The 20,588-nt window shown below is 32.5% G+C and overlaps 1 protein-coding gene across 1 annotated transcript in view; it reads right to left on the reverse strand.

Annotated features, from left to right (window-relative positions):
- LOC105662425 (uncharacterized) overlaps positions 1-20,588 on the reverse strand; it is a 503,073-nt gene that overhangs the window by 452,535 nt on the left and 29,950 nt on the right. Inside the window, exon 2 of the mRNA XM_076537797.1 lies at positions 12,182-12,350. Coding sequence (XP_076393912.1) covers positions 12,182-12,349 — 168 coding nt within the window. The 5' untranslated portion in view covers position 12,350. The remainder of the gene's footprint in view (positions 1-12,181; positions 12,351-20,588) is intronic.

Consider the following 20,588-nt stretch of genomic DNA (forward strand, 5'->3'; position numbering starts at 1 on the left):
ACTTTTATTTACTTATTAACTTTCATTTGCTTCGATAAAATTATTTAGTCCAATCATAACTATAAGTTATTTAATTGAATTATATTTAAAAATAACTGTTACTAGGAGTTATTATATTCAGTTACTAGAAAAAGTTTATAACTAGATGTCATTTAATTCAGTTATAACTAGAAATTACTTAATTCATTTATATCTAAAAATTATCTAATTCAGTTATAACTAGAATAACAAATAAACAGAAAAAAAATAACTTGTACCCAAAACTTGAAATATGATATAAAGAGAATTAACAAGTGTCGAATGTAGGATTTGAAGTCTCAGTAGATAAGATGCTATTTGTTTGTAAACCGAGTACTTTAAGTATCCTTGAAGTTGAAGCAGTTAGGAGGTGTAGAATTTTATTAAGAGCCGCTCAAAAGGCAAATTGCTTGTCAACGATCTCTTTATAATACGAGCTTTAAAGCCCTCATCCACGGAACACCTTACCCGACCTGCCTTTCTTTCTCGAGGCCTAATTGACACGATTTTTATAAACTCCCCTCCGGTTACGGAGGGTTAAACCTTCTTTTGTACTGCCGCTAACACTTTCAGACCCTTCTGTGAAAAAGTCCCTTTGTAGCTAAAGAGTGCGACGATGTTGGTGCACAATTATGATTTCCATCCCGTGCAAAAATATTCGAACCCCGAGAAAGAAGCTTACGTAACGCTACCTGTATGATGTGACATTATTTTGAGTCGTTATGAAACGAATGAAGCATTCCTCGAGAATATCACAGGTGGTAGCTACCGTAATTAAACTATGCTGTTAAAAGGAAAGCCATGTGGTATTCTAATATTACAAATTTACTTCCCGGTATTTTTATACAGAGCGTCTTACAAGTAGTGTTACTCCCGGAAGGAGGTTGTAGCTAACGTAATTTTGAACTTTTCCTTTTGCAAAAGTGCGATTTAACGTTTCGTTTCTTTAGAATCAGATCAGCTACAAACTTTGTTTTGAAGTAACACTAGTTGTAAGACGTCTTGTATATTGAAAAATTAACGGAATTTAAGGTGGAGTGTTAATCAATGATGCAACTTTAAGACGATTTAATAATGTTACTTTAAAGTGATCTTCTCAAAATAATAATATTTTAGATCGATTTTATTTGCACAATTAGTAGTTCTATCTATAATAATTTTTATCTCTTCATATTTTCTTTATATTTAGGGATCTAAGAATTTTATGGGAAGAAATAATAATTTAATCTTTGTTTCACAATTAAAAATTTATTAGGACTTCTTACTACTCTTATATTCTTCTCAATTATTCTGTTAAACTAATAAATAAAGAAGTAGTATTTTAATAAATAATTTTACGAATATAATGTGTAGAAAATTCGTCATAGCATCTATAAATAAAATTCGTAATATATCAATATGTCTCAGCTTATAACAAGTTAAAAGCAATTTTTAAATGACATAATTTAATTAATTATGTAAAATAGCAATAACAAATGAAATTGCAAGTAAAATAAGAAGTAACGAATTATACAATCATTAAGTAATGAATTATTATTGAATAATCATATAAGGATTACATATATAAAAGAATAATTACAATTGCAAAATTGTTGCGTATGGCTTTTTCGTTATGGTAATCAATGTGATAAAATATTAGTATTTAATAATTATGAAATATGGGGTTTACAATATCAACATGTCAACATTCTTTATAAAAGCTTTGCACTAAAATGAATTTTTCATCACAAATATACAAATACCTAATTACAAAAATAATTGTCAGTATAAACTAATTAAACCTAACCAAAAACTAGAAGAATGGTAATTTTAATAAATTACTAACATTACAAAAAAAAATTATGAAAGCAAGAATTTCATATTACCAATTAATATTCAAAATGACAAAATCAAATATAATCGCTATAACAAAATTAAAAGTAACCAATGCAACTACATCAACGAACATAATCAATAATCCAAAAGATAGGGAATTTTAACGAATAACTAGCATTTAAAAAAAAACGATGTTAGTAACAATTTCAATCCAACAAACTCAAATGTCGCTAATAAAAAAAATTAAATATAACCCTTATAACAAAATTAAAAGTAACCAATGCAACTATATCAATGAACATAATCAACAATCCAAAAGATAGGGAATTTTAACGAATAACTAGCATTAAAAAATAACGATGTTAGCAACAATTTCAATCCAACAAACTCAACTGTAGCCAATATAATAAAATTAAACATAACCATAATAACAAAACGAATGAACCCAACAAAAAATCGAAAGATGTCGAATTTTACCGAATAACTCGTATTAAAAAATAACGATGAAAGTAAAAATTTGAAATTACCAGCTAACGTACACAAAGGATGAGGGAAAAATGTAAATAACCAGGAACGAAAGGAATGATCAAACGGCGATTCGATTTATTTTAAGCCTATTTACCCCAAAGGGGTTGCGTTTTAACGATAATGTCGTTCCCTACCGGTTTTATGGGTTACGAGAACTTCAAATTGAGAGTCACTGACGTAAATATAGGTACAAGGGTGAAAACAGGGTGCGCATTCCAAAGCCTTGGATCTAGGTATCCTCGCGCATTCATTCATAAAAATTCACTCAACCGCGTGGCTACTCCCACCGAGAGAGAATTGGAGGGTTCGTTTCAACCCCGATCACTATGACAGCTCGACAAAGTTAAAGGGTACTGCTTCTCGTCTTTTCAGCTCTACTCTAGAGTACATGCTTCTCTAATGCCATCTTGAGAGGATGAAAACCCTTCCGTATGCAGAAAATTTTAACTTTAAATTATAATACAGAAGGTTCCTTAATTTTGTTCTGCTTTGCGATCTCACATAAGATTTATTTTTCTGATGATGAAATTAAACCAATGAAATTAATTTTTCATTGATACTATAATTAAGGAGATTATAATTTCATACGTATTTAAATTTATTATGGTAATAAATATATAACTGTAGTCAATTATGTAGTATATTTTGATTATTTTAGAAATTAATTTGTTAACTGGAAATGATATGTCAAATCGTTATTAAACTTTGAAAATTATATTCGAGTACTAAAACTTAATAATACCAAATGTATTGCCTGAATTTTATGTTGTGGTTCAAAGTATATGTATAAAATTAATGTAACTCAAAAATGCAAACGGCGTTGCATCAAAAAGATTTATAATCTAATACAACATTGATGTCCTATCTATTAATCTTTCATTGGAATCATAACGAATAAATTCTAATAAATTATAACAGCACATAACAGTCACACTTTCGATAAATAAATTCGTCAACTTAGACAATTGTTAAAAACAGACCAAGTTAAATGTAAAATAAAACGACTGAAAAGTATACAAAGTAAATTTTCTACGGAATTTCAGTAAGAAAATTGTTATAAACAGTAAATGATAATTATTGAAAATTATTTTGCAAAGAATAGGAACGAATTATTTTAATCAACTGTGTTAATGGCGATGAATATTTTAACCATCAGGGGCAAAGGTTTCCAAGAAATCTCGAAAGAATATTATCCCCGCAACATAATGGTTCTCCTTTAAGAAGAATGACTGCTCATAATCGTAATCGTAACTGTAACGATCCCCACGGTTCAGTTGGAGCAGATTTTGTCATTAATATTCCAGCGGCGTACGGCGCATTACTCGAAGGTACGCATTTCGAAACATTAATAAAGAAATCACCGGTGACTTCGCCATGGCTGTCAACTGTCGTTTTCGCACTGTTGAAAATTCAAGAATATGGAAGAAAAGTTATATTTAAATATCAATTATTTTTGGTATTGTAATCAATTTAAATTATATGAAAATTATATGCTTATGAAAATATAAAATTATGATTACTTAAGATCATATAAGTGGAGGCTGAAAAAAGCTGTAAGTGCCATTCTTGAAATACTAATCATATTATAATATTTACAAGAAGTCTGGTAAAAGTAAATTAATGTCAGTAAACAAAGATAAATCTGTTATTTTAATTCCAAAATTGGAGTTAACTGTTATTTTAATGAAAATTAATGTCAGTAAATAAAGATAAGACTGTTATTTTAATTATTAATGAATTTTGTAAGCAATATTTTCTGATATAGTCTGTCAATAAATATTAATATACATTTTAGCAAACTAAGAATTGTCTTTCCAGTTTTGGCACTTATCTGTAAGTGTCTAAAGTTTTCCTACAAAAGTTACTGATATTGTATTTATGAGCAAAGAACCGAAGTTTAGAGAAGTTATATTTTAGTTAAAATAATATTACATTATTTGCAACTATTTTAAATAGAAATTGAGAAATTGGGAAATTGAGAAATTGAGAAATTGAGAAATTGAGAAATTGAGAAATTGAGAAATTGAGAAATTGAGAAATTGAGAAATTGAGAAATTGAGAAACTGAGAAACTGAGAAATTGAGAAATTGAGAAATTGAGAAATTGAGAAATTGAGAAATTGAAAAATTGAAAAATTGAAAAATAAAAAATTGAAAAATTGAAATATTGAAAAATTGAAAAATTGAGAAATTGAAAAATTGAGAAATTGAAAAATTGAGAAATTGAAAAATTGAAAAATTGAGAAATTGAAAAATTGAAAAATTGAAAAATTGAAAAATTGAAAAATTGAAAAATTGAAAAATTGAAAAATTGAAAAATTGAAAAATTGAAAAATTGAAAAATTGAAAAATTGAAAAATTGAAAAATTGAGAAATTGAGAAATTGAGAAAAATAAGAAATTGTTTACCAGTTATTGAAAATTGATTCCATTCTCATATACTAACACATCGAAAAAATTCCTTATAATATTTTGAAAAAACTCCTTTACAAACTAGTAAAATGAAAATATTCGAATTATCAAACAATATTTAATATTTCGTAATTTATTTCGTGAAAGTACAAACACTTGAAACCTGTGTTTCGAGCAACAACGATACCAGTGGCACCCTCTCTGGACTCCTCCCTAAAATTCGTAATGGTGTGCTTTACGTAGTGATTTCCAAACCTGAATTTTCTTTTCCGTTGTTTGCAACAGGCAGTAAAGTTACTTGTATGATAATTGAGTTATTTAACAAAAATTTCTGATATGAGATATATATCTCATTATAATAATATTTTATTACTCATTACATTTCGTTATAATATTATTTCATTACTCAATATATCTCATTACAATATTATTCTATTATTCGATGCACCTCATTTATTATGTAACACTAAATCATCATAATTATAAATTATTCCTTAACTGTAACCAGAATGTATATAAAAATACTAATTAAAATTTCTAAATCAATTTTGCTCTATAAGGTGAAGTGAGGTACGTGCAGACTGGGTTTTGTAGAGTTGGTATTTAAACGTAAGTATTTTCAGTCTGCTATGTCGCTGTCGATATCGAACGCTTTGCACAATTACTACTATTTAATTAATATTAACTAGGCCCTTAATTTTCCTTGTACATTTTGATTTTGATAGAAAATTGTTTAAAATGTCAACTACTCTGCACTTTCTACGGAAATGAGGTAAAAGCGTAACTTGAAGTTAAATACTTTGAAAGTTTATTTCATGTGCAATGGGGCAAAAGCAGAATTATTAACAAATCTGCTATAAAATGCTTTTTACTGCATTATGCAAGTACTCTATACTGCAAACAAGTACTCTTAGCTGGAATATAAAAGGGGATATAGTGAAACAAAACAAGGAAACAAACATACTAAATGGAGAAATTTCGGTCATATTGTAATAAAAATAGCCTGTATGCGCACTTGTCCCGTTTACGAACTTACCCCACTTCACCTTACAACAAATTTGTAAAAATACACCTTTACTTGTGTATTCAATTACAGCTATTTCCTCGAACATTGTTTCACTCGTTACTGGATGAACACATCCAAATACAATAAAATAAATATGTAGAATTGTTACTCTAATTAGCTTCAGTTTTACAATTTCATTTACGATTTCATTTTATTCATGGTCTTATGAAACCTCCTGGCCTTCTTCTGTAATGCGCGCCGCTGGCTAAATAGCCAACTCCGAACAACTATCCCAATAGATTATGATAGTTGTGCAGGAAAGCTCTGATTTATGCAATTATCATAAATTCAGTTCCACCCACCACTTTACGTATGCTGAAGACGCTATGATCGTGGTTCCATTCATAGGATTTCAATAGCAAATTATTTTCCCGTAACGCGTACAATGGTCTGAATGGATGACATCGTCCAAGAAATTTAATAATCGTTTTGTTTTTCTGACAGAAACTATTTTATTATGAAATGTTACCAAATATGTTTAGGGACATTTCAAATGTATTTATACAGTACTAAATGAGTCACATCAATAAATAAGAATAATAGTAGGTATAGAAAGAAAGAAGAGTATGAATGTAAATACTTATATGATGTTGAAATAATATTGAATTAAACCAACATAAAATTACAAAACTATAGTTACATGAAATAATTAAATTAAACTAACATGAAATCATGAAATTGAAGTTATGTAAAATTATACAATTAAACTTACACAAAGTTACAAAATTAAATTAACATAAGATTATACAATTAAACTAACACAAAGTTATAAAATTAAAATTACATAAAATTATATAATTACACTTTATAAAATTAAAGTAACATAAAATTGTAAAATTAAATTAACATAAAATAATAAAATTAAACTAACATAAAATTATGAATCTAATCTAATATAAAATAATAAAATTAAACTAACATAAAATTATGAATTTAATCTAATATAAAATTATAAAATTGAACCTACATAAAATTATGAACCTAATCTAATATAAAACTAAAAAATTGAACCTCCATAAAATTATGAACCTAGTCCAATATTAAATTATAAAATTGAACCTGCACAAAGTTATGAAATGAAATCCAACTCAACAGGAACAACATGTTAATATTTAACATGTTTACATGTTCATTACAGAAATACGTCGAATACACCCTCTTTACAATAAATCAATTATAAATTAAATCTTTCTAATCAATAAAAGGTAAAACAATACGAAATAAGAACTTTTAAAAATGCAGTTGTCCACTTTCTTAATCTTTAAATAAATAATTTCTGCAATAATTATATACCTCGTATTAAACATGAATCATTCATTACAGGATTTACTCGATATCCTCAAACATTTACCATCCGCATTCCAAACTTTGTGACTTACAATTCGTCGATAACAGAAGTTTCCTGCGCTTTTCAGTAATCTACCTTACCGATAAACTCTCTGATAACTTTCGTCGGTAAACAGTAAAACGTCTTTTCTACTAAAACAACTGTAGATAAATTTACATCAGTCGGTAATAGTTGTTTTAAACAATTAATAACTTTACATATAAAAGTACAATAATTCCATTTAAATTTGCGGTAGTCTTCAAAGTTAGGACACATCAATTTCATTCCTTTCTTAATAAACAGTTTCGTTATCGACTGACAATCATAAACACTATCCACAGGTAAATAAATCCTAGACAGTGTATGAAACGAAAATAACAACTCTCGATAAATTATATGTTTCAAAGAAGAGTAGTTAATAGAAAATTTCGATGAAATATTTGAATTATCGTATTAAATTTATGCGAAAGAAATTAGAATAGAAAAGGTTTTTTTAAAGATATCTTACTGTTCAGCGACTCTTTTATGACGCATAAATTACTGCTTAATTAACCGGAAATCTGACTGTATATTGCAAGAAATTGTTAACAGAACAGCGTAGGAGGTCGTCAGATTTAAGCATTAAACTCTCCAATTACGCGGCTCAAACTTCACAAACTTCGTCGACGAATCTCGGTGGGAAAAGGTTTGAAACTCCTCGAGAAACTTTAAAAATCGTTATTTTACAGGGAAGCCAAAGCTTCTCCCTGCCGAGTTACACGAATCCCTCTTTCATGACTCCCTTCCTGATAAAATGGAACGAGTAAAAAAGGAAACAAAAGCATAGACATACAGTAGCGAGAAAAAGTTTTTCGATTAGCCATAGATGTTCCGGCACGTGTTTAGAGAAATGTAAAGGTGTATATTTGCAAAGAAACCTCAATGACTGATACATACCAATTTGTATGAAACAATTGTTCGCTACAATTGGTCAAATATGTGATAGCAATTGGAGTCTTTTTTTTTTGATTTAAAGGAAAAATCAACCTTTTTATTCGTGCTGTGTAGGTGATTGCTTATAAATTATAAACAATGGGAAATATTAAAATAGTTTTGTAATACAAATTATGCTATTTCTTAAGGTCTAAAGGATTTTAAAAAACAATGATTTTTTTTCAGAAATTATATTGTTGCTTTCCGCTTTTCAGATATTTTGATTATTTTTTTGTTATATATTGAAGAATTTATTCTTTACAAATTTAACAGGGTATTATAGTATATAATTATTGTAATGTTATTTTTATATACAGTGTATAATTTTTGTAACTGTTTTATATATAATTTTTACTTTAGGTTTTGTGTAAAACCTAAATAATAATTATACATATACTAATTCTATTAAATAATGTTTATGTACTGTAATATCGTTTAATTTGCAAAGAATAAACGCTTGTATTCATAACAAAAACACTAAACGTTCCTAAAAATAATTAGGGGAGAGCAACTCAATTTGTATAAAAAATTATTTTTTCTAAAAACGACTTATATAGATTTGTAAGTCTAAAGTAGTAGTCTAACTTTTGTTTTAAACATTTTTTAATATCTTTCACAGTTTACGACTTAAAAGCAGTTTCATAGGATGACTGGTTTGGATAAAGGGGTTGTTTTTTCCCTCAAAATAAAAAACAGCGATTACACAAAGTTTATATATACTATTATATAATTAATAGTATTTGTACTATTATATAGTTAATAGTATTATACTATTATATCATAAACATAATATTTATAATTAATATTTAAAATTAACATAATATCTATCTATATGTATATAATATCTACATAACATATATATTTAAAATTAACATATATCTGTGTACAAATGACAATGCCTGCATAATAAATGTATACAATTGTTAATATTTAAAAAGGTCCGTAAAATAAAAGTCAGAACATACGTATCATATAACAAAATATAATCTTCGAAGACTTCTATTAAACGAAGAGAAAAATAACGAATTATTTACTTCGTGGTCGCATTTTGGTTTGAGCTTACGTTGACATTTATGCCGGTAATAACACAGTTCCACGTGTCGAATGATCGATAAAAAAACCACTGCGTTAAAGTAAAACGTCAGCAATTTATGCGCTTACAATGGTTCTCGTCAATCCCATTTTGTTACGTTCGAAAGACACCCCCTCCGTTCATTTTCAGCGCGGATTCAATGTTACAAATAATAATTAAAACCCAACAGTCTCGGTGGCAACAATAAAAAAAAGATTTATCGAGTAAAATTCTGACAAAGAACATTTACTAAAAAAAAGTAATATCTTGCAATATCGACGGGTTCGCGCGTGTTTGCTCGCTCGTTTAATTGCTTTTAGGCAGTACAACGCTATCACGGTTGTTGCAGATTATAAATAAAACCATATACAAAGCGTGTTATCGTTTCATTAATGTGTTATTAATTATATAGAATGCAAATGTTTACAAAACATTACTTTAACAAGTACTTTGGCTACGTGCGATTCATAGAGTGACGATATAACAAAATTTGCGGAGAATATATAAAATGTAAATCGAAATTAATAAATGCTGATTATAATTAGGTATGAGCTGACTAGGGATTAAAAGTGTTATTAAAAAAATGTATGTTTCTATTATTCATGTTTATTGTCTCCTTTAGAGTCTTTTAGAGTTTTGGTCTCCTTTTTAGACTAAAATACAGACAGTTTTTAAGATTTTTGAACGGAGATGTATGTCAACATTAGGTATTAAGTATTAGGTTGCATATCATATGATAGAAATGTTGAAAATGTAACATAAAATGATATAAAAGTGTTATAAAATGTATTTGTAATATATAAACTTGGAGCTTGAAGTTTGGTTGAAATGATTGTATATTTAAATTAATAAATTTATAAATTTGCACGTTAATAAATTTTTCAATTATTAAATTTGTAGATTAGTATGTTTAAGAATTTAATATTTCTATGTTTATGAATTTATGAAACTTGTAAACTGATTTGAAAATTAAAAAAACCGATAATTGTATATTTCTGTGCTTATGAATTTGCCTAAACGATTGCATTTTTCAATTTTTCAATTTTCCAATTTTCAAATTCCCAAATTTCCAATCTTCCAATTTTCCAAATTCCCAAATTCCCAAATTCCCAAATTCCCAAATTCCCAAATTCCCAAATTTCCAAATTTCCAAATTCCCAAATTCCCGAATTTCCAAAAATCCAAAATTCCAATTTACCAAATTTCCAATTTTCGAATTTTCCCATTTTTTAATTTTCAAATTTTCAAATTTCCAAATTCTCAAATTCCCAAATTCCCAAATTCCCAAATTCCTAAATTCCCAAATTCCCAAATTCCCGAATTTCCAAAAATCCAAAATTCCAATTTTCCATATTTCCAATTTTCGAATTTTCCCATTTTTTAATTTTCAAATTTTCAAATTTCCAAATTGCCAAATAACCAAAGTCTTTAATTTAAAATTTGAAATATTGCAAACTTCAGAATTTTTAAAATATAAAAATTTTAAGTTTCTATATTTCCATATTTCCAAGCTTGCATTTCCAACTTTCCAGATTTCTAAATTTCCAAATTTCCAAAACACCAAATTTCTAAATTCATAAATAAAAAATTTAAATTCTCCTTAAATTGCCAATGCTTTATCGAAAAGTTACCCATCGCAATAATAAAAAAATCAGCAATTTCTAGTAAACCTTTTATCGACTCCTCTACAACAAGCAAATATGATATTATAATATCTAATTCCTGTTTATACAGGGATTCTAGCAAGCGTAACAAAGCAACAAGTTTATTATCATTTTGATATGTAAACGCCTGAAAATTGAATATTCAGTAATGGACAGTACTAAACTGTAAATTGATTGATTCATTGTTTATTCCACCGAGGTAACCATTTTGTATCAAGAATATTAACGAAACGCTGCTGCAGTCATTTCCTTCGAACTTGAATCATTATATTGCCATAACAGAAGTGTTATTTTACAATTCTCTATGCCATTAGATCAACATTTGATATGCAATACCCATTTTCATGTTACAATTATTAAATGATTATAAAAGTAATAAAGCTTAATTACCTTGAAAAAATTGTTTCAGTTCCTGGAACTCAAATACTGAAACAAATTACTGAACATTTTTATGTTTTGTGCTTCTGTGAATATACAGGGTGTCCTTTTTTTTATTGTCAAATTTTACCAAAATATTCCACACCCAAAAATAAAAAGAAGATGTTATATCTTGATGTAGGATCTTAAACGCTAGATTAAAAATTTATAACAGAAGTATAAAGTAACTGACTACTTTGTTTCTCGATATCATATACAGGGTGTCCTAGTTTTCTACGCAAAAGTTCCAAAGTTTAGGATTTTGAAAATGTAAAAATTTTAAATTTCTATATTTCTATATTTCCAAACTTACAATTCCAACTTTCTAAATTTCCAAATTTTCGAAACAGTAAATTTCTAAATTAAAAATTTAGGTGCTCCTTAAACTGCCAATGCTTTAACCTAACGCAAAATTTCTATGAATAAAAGTGCTACAAAATGTTATATAAACATGGGCTCTTAAATATATTAATGAAGAATTATGAAGGTTAGAAATGACAATGAACAATTATCAACATTCATATTCTTTTTAATAACTTTTAAACATTTTCTTACTTTTATTTATGGAATATGCTGGTCAAATTATACAAACAAAACTAAAGCACCCTGTATATGACATTGAACAAAGTATTTCTTTTATATCTCTTTAATAATGTATGAAATCATTAATGTAACATCTCTATTTTTACAAAGAAATTTTCTATTTTTGCGTTAGTAAAATTTGGCGATAACAAATTGGAACACTCTATACAATTTAATGCGCGTTTAATCTTATCTGCGACAGCGTGAAAAGGTGTCGACGCGTGGTGGAAAAAGGGCGGGAAATAATGAACCGCTGTGTTTCTGTGAATTGAATAACAACAAAAGATTTTTGATAACATGCTTCACTTACCTTTTTCGGTGATGGATGCAACACCGTTACCGGGACCTGTCGAGGGGTTGGAACAAGTGGCATTTGGGTCGACTCCTTCGTAGAATACGACGGTAATTTTGTCTCTCTGTTGCTTGGTAACTCCAGTAAATGTTGTATCGAATGGTTCTGTCTCTTCTTCGACGCCATTCTATATAAATAAACGAGAATAAACTATTATCGTGGATATCAATATTGAATATTGATTACAGCCACAAGTAATACTCATTCGCTGAATTACTAAACTGCATATCAATTGCTAATAGCATAATTACCGTATCGATTATTTATTGCATTAATTGCGTAACGAAATTTATGGTACGCCAACAGTTAATAATAAAATAACATCATAAGCCATTGTTCTGTAACAATCCGATAAAATTTACTAATTACAACATTTTGTTTAATTTATAATTAGAAGTATGCAGAATAGCTCAGGTTGTGTAAATTAATGCGAGCTGAGGAGAAATGGTGAGACATAGGCCATGGTGAACTGATCACTATGGTCTTGTAGGATATGTGCAATTTTTTCAATTTGAACATTACTAAATTCCTAAATTTGAAATTATTATGTTATTAATTATTAAGTTTCCAAATTCCCAAATGTCAAAATTTAAAAATTTTCGAAGTTTCGAATTCTCCAACCAATAAATTGCCAAATTGCCAAATTTCCAATTTTCCAATTTTCCAATTTTCCAACTTTCCAATTTTCTAATTTTCCAATTTTCCAATTTTCCAATTTTCCAAATATCCAAATGTCCAAATTTTCTAATTTCGAAATTTCCAATTTCCAAATGCCCATATTTTCAAATTTCCAAATTTCAGAAACTCCAGTTTTCTAAAGTTTCAAATTTTCAATTTTCCATATTGCCAAATCGCAAATCTTAAAGCTTAATTCCCCACTAAATCTCCAAATTTCTTATTTTCCAAATTTTTAAACGCGTATATTTCCGAATTTTTTACTTTTTCTCTGAATTTTCAAATTACTAAATTTTCAATTTTTTTCAATTTCGAACACAGATAAAGTTTGTTATTAATCATACTCTATAACAATAATAATATGATATTGATATATTACACGTTATTGATTAATTTATTATAATATGTTTATTAATGTATCTATATAATGAATTTATTCTGTGTAACAATTTCTTTTTTAATTAATTCTAAATAATATTAACTTTCAACGTGATGAATTTATTCTAAGTAACCTAATAAAATAATTTAAGCTAGTAAACCCATTTTAGTAATATTAATAACTTACTAATTCCTAATATTTGTTAACTGTAAAATTAGCATATCACTTTGTTGAATTTGTTCTACAGGATGTCTCATAATTAGTGTAGGTCCGTGAAATGGGGGGTAGTTGACGCAATTCTGAATAAGATTTGCCTTTGCAAAAATGGAGTTCGAAGCTTCGTTTTTGAATTATATATATATCTTCAACTTATTTTTCTCTATATATTCACCCATTTTGGGTTACACCATTTCCAAAACACCCTGTACACGCAAAAATTTATTAACCTCATTATACAAAAAGTTCCTCCTGCAGGACGCGGCAAAGGGTAGCAGTAAATTATGAATATTATAATTATCAAGGGTATCCAAATTTCTGTATAACGTCTGTGCGTAGGTCCCTTTTTCCAGCAGCATCGTGAAACTAGATATCGGATAAAACTTTCGCATTTAACTTTTCCGTCCTGCAGGGGAAACAGCCAACAAAGCTCATCATCGGAAACTTTTCCGAGACAAAGAGAGGCGAACCAACGAGAGAGACGGAAGGTGACGCGCGCCGCGACGCTGACCACGTATCTCTGTATCGCGTTTACATCGACAATCGTACTAAAAATATTTGCGTCAGAATATCGCTGCTATTTCAGCTTTATTCGATAAATTAACCCTGATGTTCCCTTCGAATTTATTATATCGTCTGATTTGATCAATATGATCAATATGATTGTTATTTTATAAGTTAATACTAGTAATACTTGTTATTTATAAAGACTTAAAAGCACAAGATTGTTATTGAAAAATTATGAGCACGGTTGCAGCCTTTGGGACAAAAACTGACATTATTTTTTATGTCATTGTATGTGAGGGTTTGTGGTACACAATGTTGTGTATGGCTGACTCTTTGTTACTGCGGATGGGTTTTGACATTGTAGGAAGAGGTAATTTTATACTACGCTTGGCCCTGTAGAAAAAGGTTACTTCGTACAGCATTTGCTGTTGTAAGAGATAATCATACAGTCTTTGGTATTGTAAGAAAAGATTATTTCATACAGTATTTGGCGTTGTAAACAGTGGTCATTTCACACAGTAGTTAATATTGAAGGAACAGGTCATTTTATACAGTATTTGACGTTGTAGAAAGAGGTTATTTTATACAGTATTTGATATTGCGTGAACAGGTCTCCACTATCAGGTCTCCGATATCTCCACTAGATTATATGAATTAATAACAAATGAATTAAGAACACCTAATTCGGATTCGCTCTCGTCGCCCTAACCCACAATCGGCAAAGACGTCCGTGACATTGGCGCACAAATAGGAACCGTTTGGCAACCATGAATGAGAGTTGAATCGAGTGGGTTTACGTGAGCCGGAAAGTCGAGTTGACCGAACAAATCACTGCCTCGAGGTTAGACGCCAGCGAGACCATCGACGACCTTCGAGTTTGATTCAACACAGGACCTTGTCCAACCTGGACAAAGACCAGTACCCTGAGGTCAAGACCGACTCGAAGGCCTCTACTACGCACTAAACTTAGCCAAGAGGAAGATCTTGCGCTGACTACCGACCTCGTTCCAAGGAGAAACCTTCAACTGGTACCTGAACCGGCGACACGCGTGGGTAGCATGAGAGACCTTCATGCGGGAGATCCAGCAATACCTTCCCTTACAGACCCGGGGAAATGATGGAGGAGATCATCCGTCGCACCCAATGCGGCGGAGAGACAGGCTGAGCCTATGTGACCGTACTGGAGACGCTGATATGTTACTACGGTGGCCTCAGCCAAAACAAACAACTGGCTCACCTGTACCACAACCTCCGGCCAGAGTATTAGTGCTACGTACGCTGGAACGAGGTCCTCAGTCAAGACGACTTCCTCCGTCTGAAACCCGGATACGAAGAACTCGACAGCCACATCGCCAGGACTACACCAATATCTGTAAGGTCAGCCATCGGCACTCGACGACGGCTGGTGCCACGAGCAGCACGTCCATCAACGCGCGGAATGTCAGCGCCCCAGTCGATTGTCTTGCAGCAACTGCGACACCCCGAATCGCTAAACCAGGGATTGTTCATATCATCCACCATTGGTGAATGCAACTGGGGCAGGAACATCACCATCGCCAACATCCCAGAAGTAGAAAAAGGCCGGATCAACTTCCTGTTCACCGTCCATGGCAGGAACTACCGGACCCTAGTAGACACCGGAGCCAGACGTTCATACATCCGCAGCGATTTTGCCGAGCTATGTCACTGGTTCGGTTCTGCCTGGTTTCCCTGCATATCACTGCTTTCACGGTTCCAGGAAGAGGCCTCTACCAATTTCGGGTTATGCCCTTCGGCCTCTACTCGTCACGCAGCACGTTCCAACGGCTCCTGAATAGAATTATCGGTCCAAGCCTCGCGCCCTGATGTTTTGCCTACCTGGATGACATTATCGTCTTCGGGCGGACATTCAAGGAGTATCTGATTAATCTCCAGTATTCCGAAGACTACAGGCCGCATAGCTTCGGATCAATATCAAGGAGTGTCACTTTGGGCGAACCGAGTTGAAGTACCTCGGGCACGTGGTAACCCGTCAAGGTGTCCAAAGCGACCGTGACAAGGTCAAGACTATTCGAGGCATACCCGTACCAAGGAATATGAACTACGACGCTCATGGAGACGGCATCTTGGTACCGAAGATTCGCCAACCTCGTCGCCCCACTGAGCTTCTCCAAAAGCGTGGCCACTAGGAATGGAATGCAGAAGAAGACGCGGCCATCGCTGAAACATCGACTGGCAACTGCGCCCGTCCTCGCCTGTCCGGACTTCGCGAAGCCGTTTGTCCTTCAGACCGATGCGTCGAACGTAAGCACTGGAACCGTGCTCATCCAGGAATGTGACGGAGAGGAGCACATTGTCGCATACGCCAACAAGGCTCTGAATCCCGCCGAGCGAAATTATTCTGCAAGCGAGCGAGAGTTCCTCGCCATCGTGTGGGGAATCCGAACAATGCCGTACTTGGAAGGACATCATTTCGCGGTACTCACAGACTATCAAGCGCTGAAATGGCTAAGCACAATCGAAGGACCAACCGGACGCCTAGCCAGGTGAAACATGGAACTCCAATGTTATGACTTCGATATAATCTACTGACAAAGGGAGAGCAACTTGGTAGCTGATGCTGTCTTTCGACAACCTACGGTTTCGTCGGATGACACTCGGTAAACTCCTGCGGTAGGGTCGACTCTGGCTGGAGTGCACATAGGTTAAGGTGGTAATTATAAGCGGTATTAGGTAGTTTATAAGCATGTAAATAGTCCGTGATGTTGTAGTAACATGTAAGTAACCTGAGAGTTTGCAACAGTTTATAAATATAGCAATGTTTGACGAGTAAGCTAGCTAAGGTAAGGAGCTAGGAAAAGTAAAGGAGTGGGAGAACGTTTCGTCCGGGACCTGCTAGTGGACTCGTCAGTAAGGCATTCTAGCAAGCCCTTACCTTAGACGCAGGAATGTAAGAAAGGGATGGACAGGAACTATATGTACATATATATGAATAGGAAAGCTCTTTGAAAAGTAGCGAGAAAGTCTAGGTCTCGATTTTATACGCCGTCTAGTGGCGATGAGCGTGGGAGTGAAACCGCCATACAATGGAAGAAGAAAAAGCGACATTCACGGTCTGGAAAGAAAGGTTAGAGGGTAAGTGCGCGACGCCTGCGATCGCAAAACGGCGGCAGTGTACGCTGCTCTAGAGGCACCCGATCCGACTCCCGACCCCCTGTTGCATCCACAATACCATTACATCATCGCCGCGAAACCATATTACCACTGCGGCAACGTTAGAAATAAGTACACCTAATTTTAAGTTACCGCGTCGTTGTACATATGGAGTTTCCGTTTGATATAAGGATTACTATAAAGATTAATAAGGATTAATAAACTTTCTGGAAAACATCTAACCCGACTCGTACTTGTTGCCCTAACCTGGGGTACCTGTGGAGCCAGTGAAAACTGAAGGTTATACCTGTGGAGCCACTGAAAGTTATTTCGTACAGTATTTGATATTGTAAAAAGAGATCACTTCATACAGTATTTGGTATTGAAAGAAGAGGTCATTTGGCACTGTAGTAAGAGGTGACTTCGTATAATTCTTGCAAATTTATGAATATGGATTGAAACGTAGAATCTGGAGGGGTTTCTGTCTCTTGCGATTCTCCCTTGATTACGTATATATTCTACAGCTCTTCAAAATCTGAGCGCGAGCTTCTCCCTCGCGACACCTCTGCGAACCCGCAACCGAGTCGCACTTTGATGCCCAGTTCAATTCCCATGTTGCCTCCATTTGTTTTACGAAAACTGTTAAATGTTTTTCGACGTCATGATAAAATACAAAACAAGTGTTCGAGTGTTTCGAAATCTCGCGTCTCTTCGCAGTAAGCATCTAATCATCACGGTAGCAGATTACAGTAAGCGTAATGTACGAGGTGCGATCATTAAGTTCCGGGACTGGTCCCGTATATGCAGATAAAGTCACCTGTTTCAAATTTGGCTACTATCCCCTTCAAAGTACACCCCTTGGGCAGCTATGCACCGATCCCAGCGCCTCTGCCATTTTTGGAAAGCTTCCTAGAAGTCTTTTTGTCGAAGCGTGTCAAGCACCTGCTACGATTCGCATTGAATCTCGTCCACCGTGTCAAATCGGCGACCCTTTAATTTGATTTTGGGAAACAAAAAGAAATCACAGGGTTCCAAATATGGTGAATACGGAGGGTGAGGAAGGACGACCATGTTCCATTTTTTTTTTGTGTCCCTTTGTTCCAATTTAGAGTCCATCGTGATTTCACAAAGGAGAGCGTGCATATGCTACCATAAACTTGTATAACACAGGATTCAATGAAGACGTCGCTTCCAAACTTCGTGTCATATGTCTCGAAGATTATTATTTATATGTCCTGCGAGCGCAAGTCAATCGTGTGATCCGTTTGGTCACAGCAGACACAATCCCTGAACTTAATGATTGCACCTCGTATTTGTTTCTCCTTCCACCAAGAAGCGTTGAGGATCTAACCGGGAACGTAAAATAAAACACACCAAATAATCCACGACGCTTCTAGTTCGCCTTGTGTCTTTCTCATAATCTCCTCATGCAACAAAAACTCTAGATCGAATTTATGAACCAAGTTCTCCACGAGATTCCGAAATCGGCGCAAGATTGTCATCGATTATGGTATAAACGAAGTCACTGTAAAGCAACGCCCGATAAAAATAACGGAAGACATTTCAGTAAATCTATATCCGAAACGGAAATAAAAACGCGACACTCCTTGATGCGCATTAAAAACGCTTCAGGATCTCCTGCTGAAGAGAACAATCCAGCACCGGAAAATCTCGAATTCCATTTCCGCGTTATTTCGTAAACGGCAATGACGGACGTGTAATTATTCGCGGGAACTTGCGGCAAACGGAAGATGGGACTTGTCATAGGATGCGGTACTTCTTCGTTAGTTATAGGCTTGATTCACCGAAATCACTTGAAAATTGTTTAATTTAACTTATTCAGGGATAATCAGCGTGTGAAGCATTCGGAAGCGGATCGTCGGTCGAATTTTCAGTCGGGGGTGACAGTTTTTCTTGTGCTTATTCACATCGCAACGGGTGTCCCGTGCACTTCACTCGACATCTATCCTCGCATTCTACTCTTCAACGCTTGAATTCTTATTGTTAGCAGAGATGACGTGCAAAATCACTAACGGTGATTTATCACAGTGATCACAAAGTCAGGATCACGATCGACAGTGAACTTCATTCATGACTGTGATCTGGAAGATGACGTTTTAGAAGTAGTTCACGTTAACTCTGATCATTAGTGTTTCACTAAATTTCATAAATTTCATACATTTCATATAAATTTTATAAATTTCTTAAATTTCCTGAATTTTCTAAATTTTCTAAATTTTTCCAATTTTTTCAATTTTCTACATTTCATAAATTTTATTTTCATCAATTTCCTAAGCTTCCTATGTTTTTTAAATTCCCTAAGTTTCCTCAATTTCCCAACCTTCAATTCCTGAAATATTCAAATCCACAAATGCAAATCTCCAGTCTTCCAAATTCTCAAATTTCCAAACTGCAATTTTTTTTCATTTTCAATCTTCCAAATAATTAAACTTAAAAATGATAAAATCCCTTAGTTTTCAAAGTTCGAAATTTTCATACACTCGAAATTTCAAATTTCTCAAAAAATATTTATAACTCGAAAATACTATATATTTATATAGTAATATTATACTGTATATATTTAAATAGTATTTTGCAGATTATAATACGATAATATTTATTGATCATCGGTAGTTTTTATTAAAATACTACACGCTTTCTTTGTAGAGAAAATTAATTACTGATATTCTAATACATGATTTCATTACGAAAGAAATAAGTTTTTACGCTTATTACCTTTGAGTTTCGTATAACTCTGAATTTTACCTAGCCCTAAACGTTAGAGTCGACTTCTGCCATCATCTAACCTAACCTAACCACAAAATTCTTGAAATTAACAATATATTGAACTTCACAAAAAGATTTCTCCAATAACATTCTAATTTTCATGAATACCCATATTCTACGCTATTGAACAAACATCACTAATCCGTGTAAATTCATGTAAAATTGGCAATATAACAAGAGTCTACTGCAGTTATCTCACTCAATATTTTGGCAAAAGCTTGATCCACTTCTTTTCTTTTCTTCACCATAATATTATGCGATTTCTCAATCCTTGACACGTATTTTCTTGATGTAAAATGCGCATTCATAAAAGACTTGCCAACTTCTTCCAAAACAATCTTCGTTTTGCAAGTTTGTTTTTATTCCAACCGGGGTTTATCGAAGTCTGAACAATGAATACATTCTTCCCGAAAATATCCCGAAAATGTTTTTGACAGCTTCAAGTTTGTTAGTACATCTTCTATTCTTCTCTATAGATTTACGTCAGAATTTAAAAGGTTTTTAATGATATCAATGCTCTAAAAATATTCTTCTTCTAATTCCGTTGCTTCATTAGATCTATTGGTTTCATTAAATAATAAAAGGTTGGTATCAACTTGATATGTAATATTTAATGAAGTTCTGTCAGATTTGTAGCTAGTTAGATGTTCTTACATTTAATTTACTAAA

This window comes from Megachile rotundata, chromosome 12, assembly GCF_050947335.1.
Source record: "Megachile rotundata isolate GNS110a chromosome 12, iyMegRotu1, whole genome shotgun sequence".
In the NCBI taxonomy this organism is placed as follows: Eukaryota; Metazoa; Arthropoda; class Insecta; order Hymenoptera; family Megachilidae; genus Megachile; species Megachile rotundata.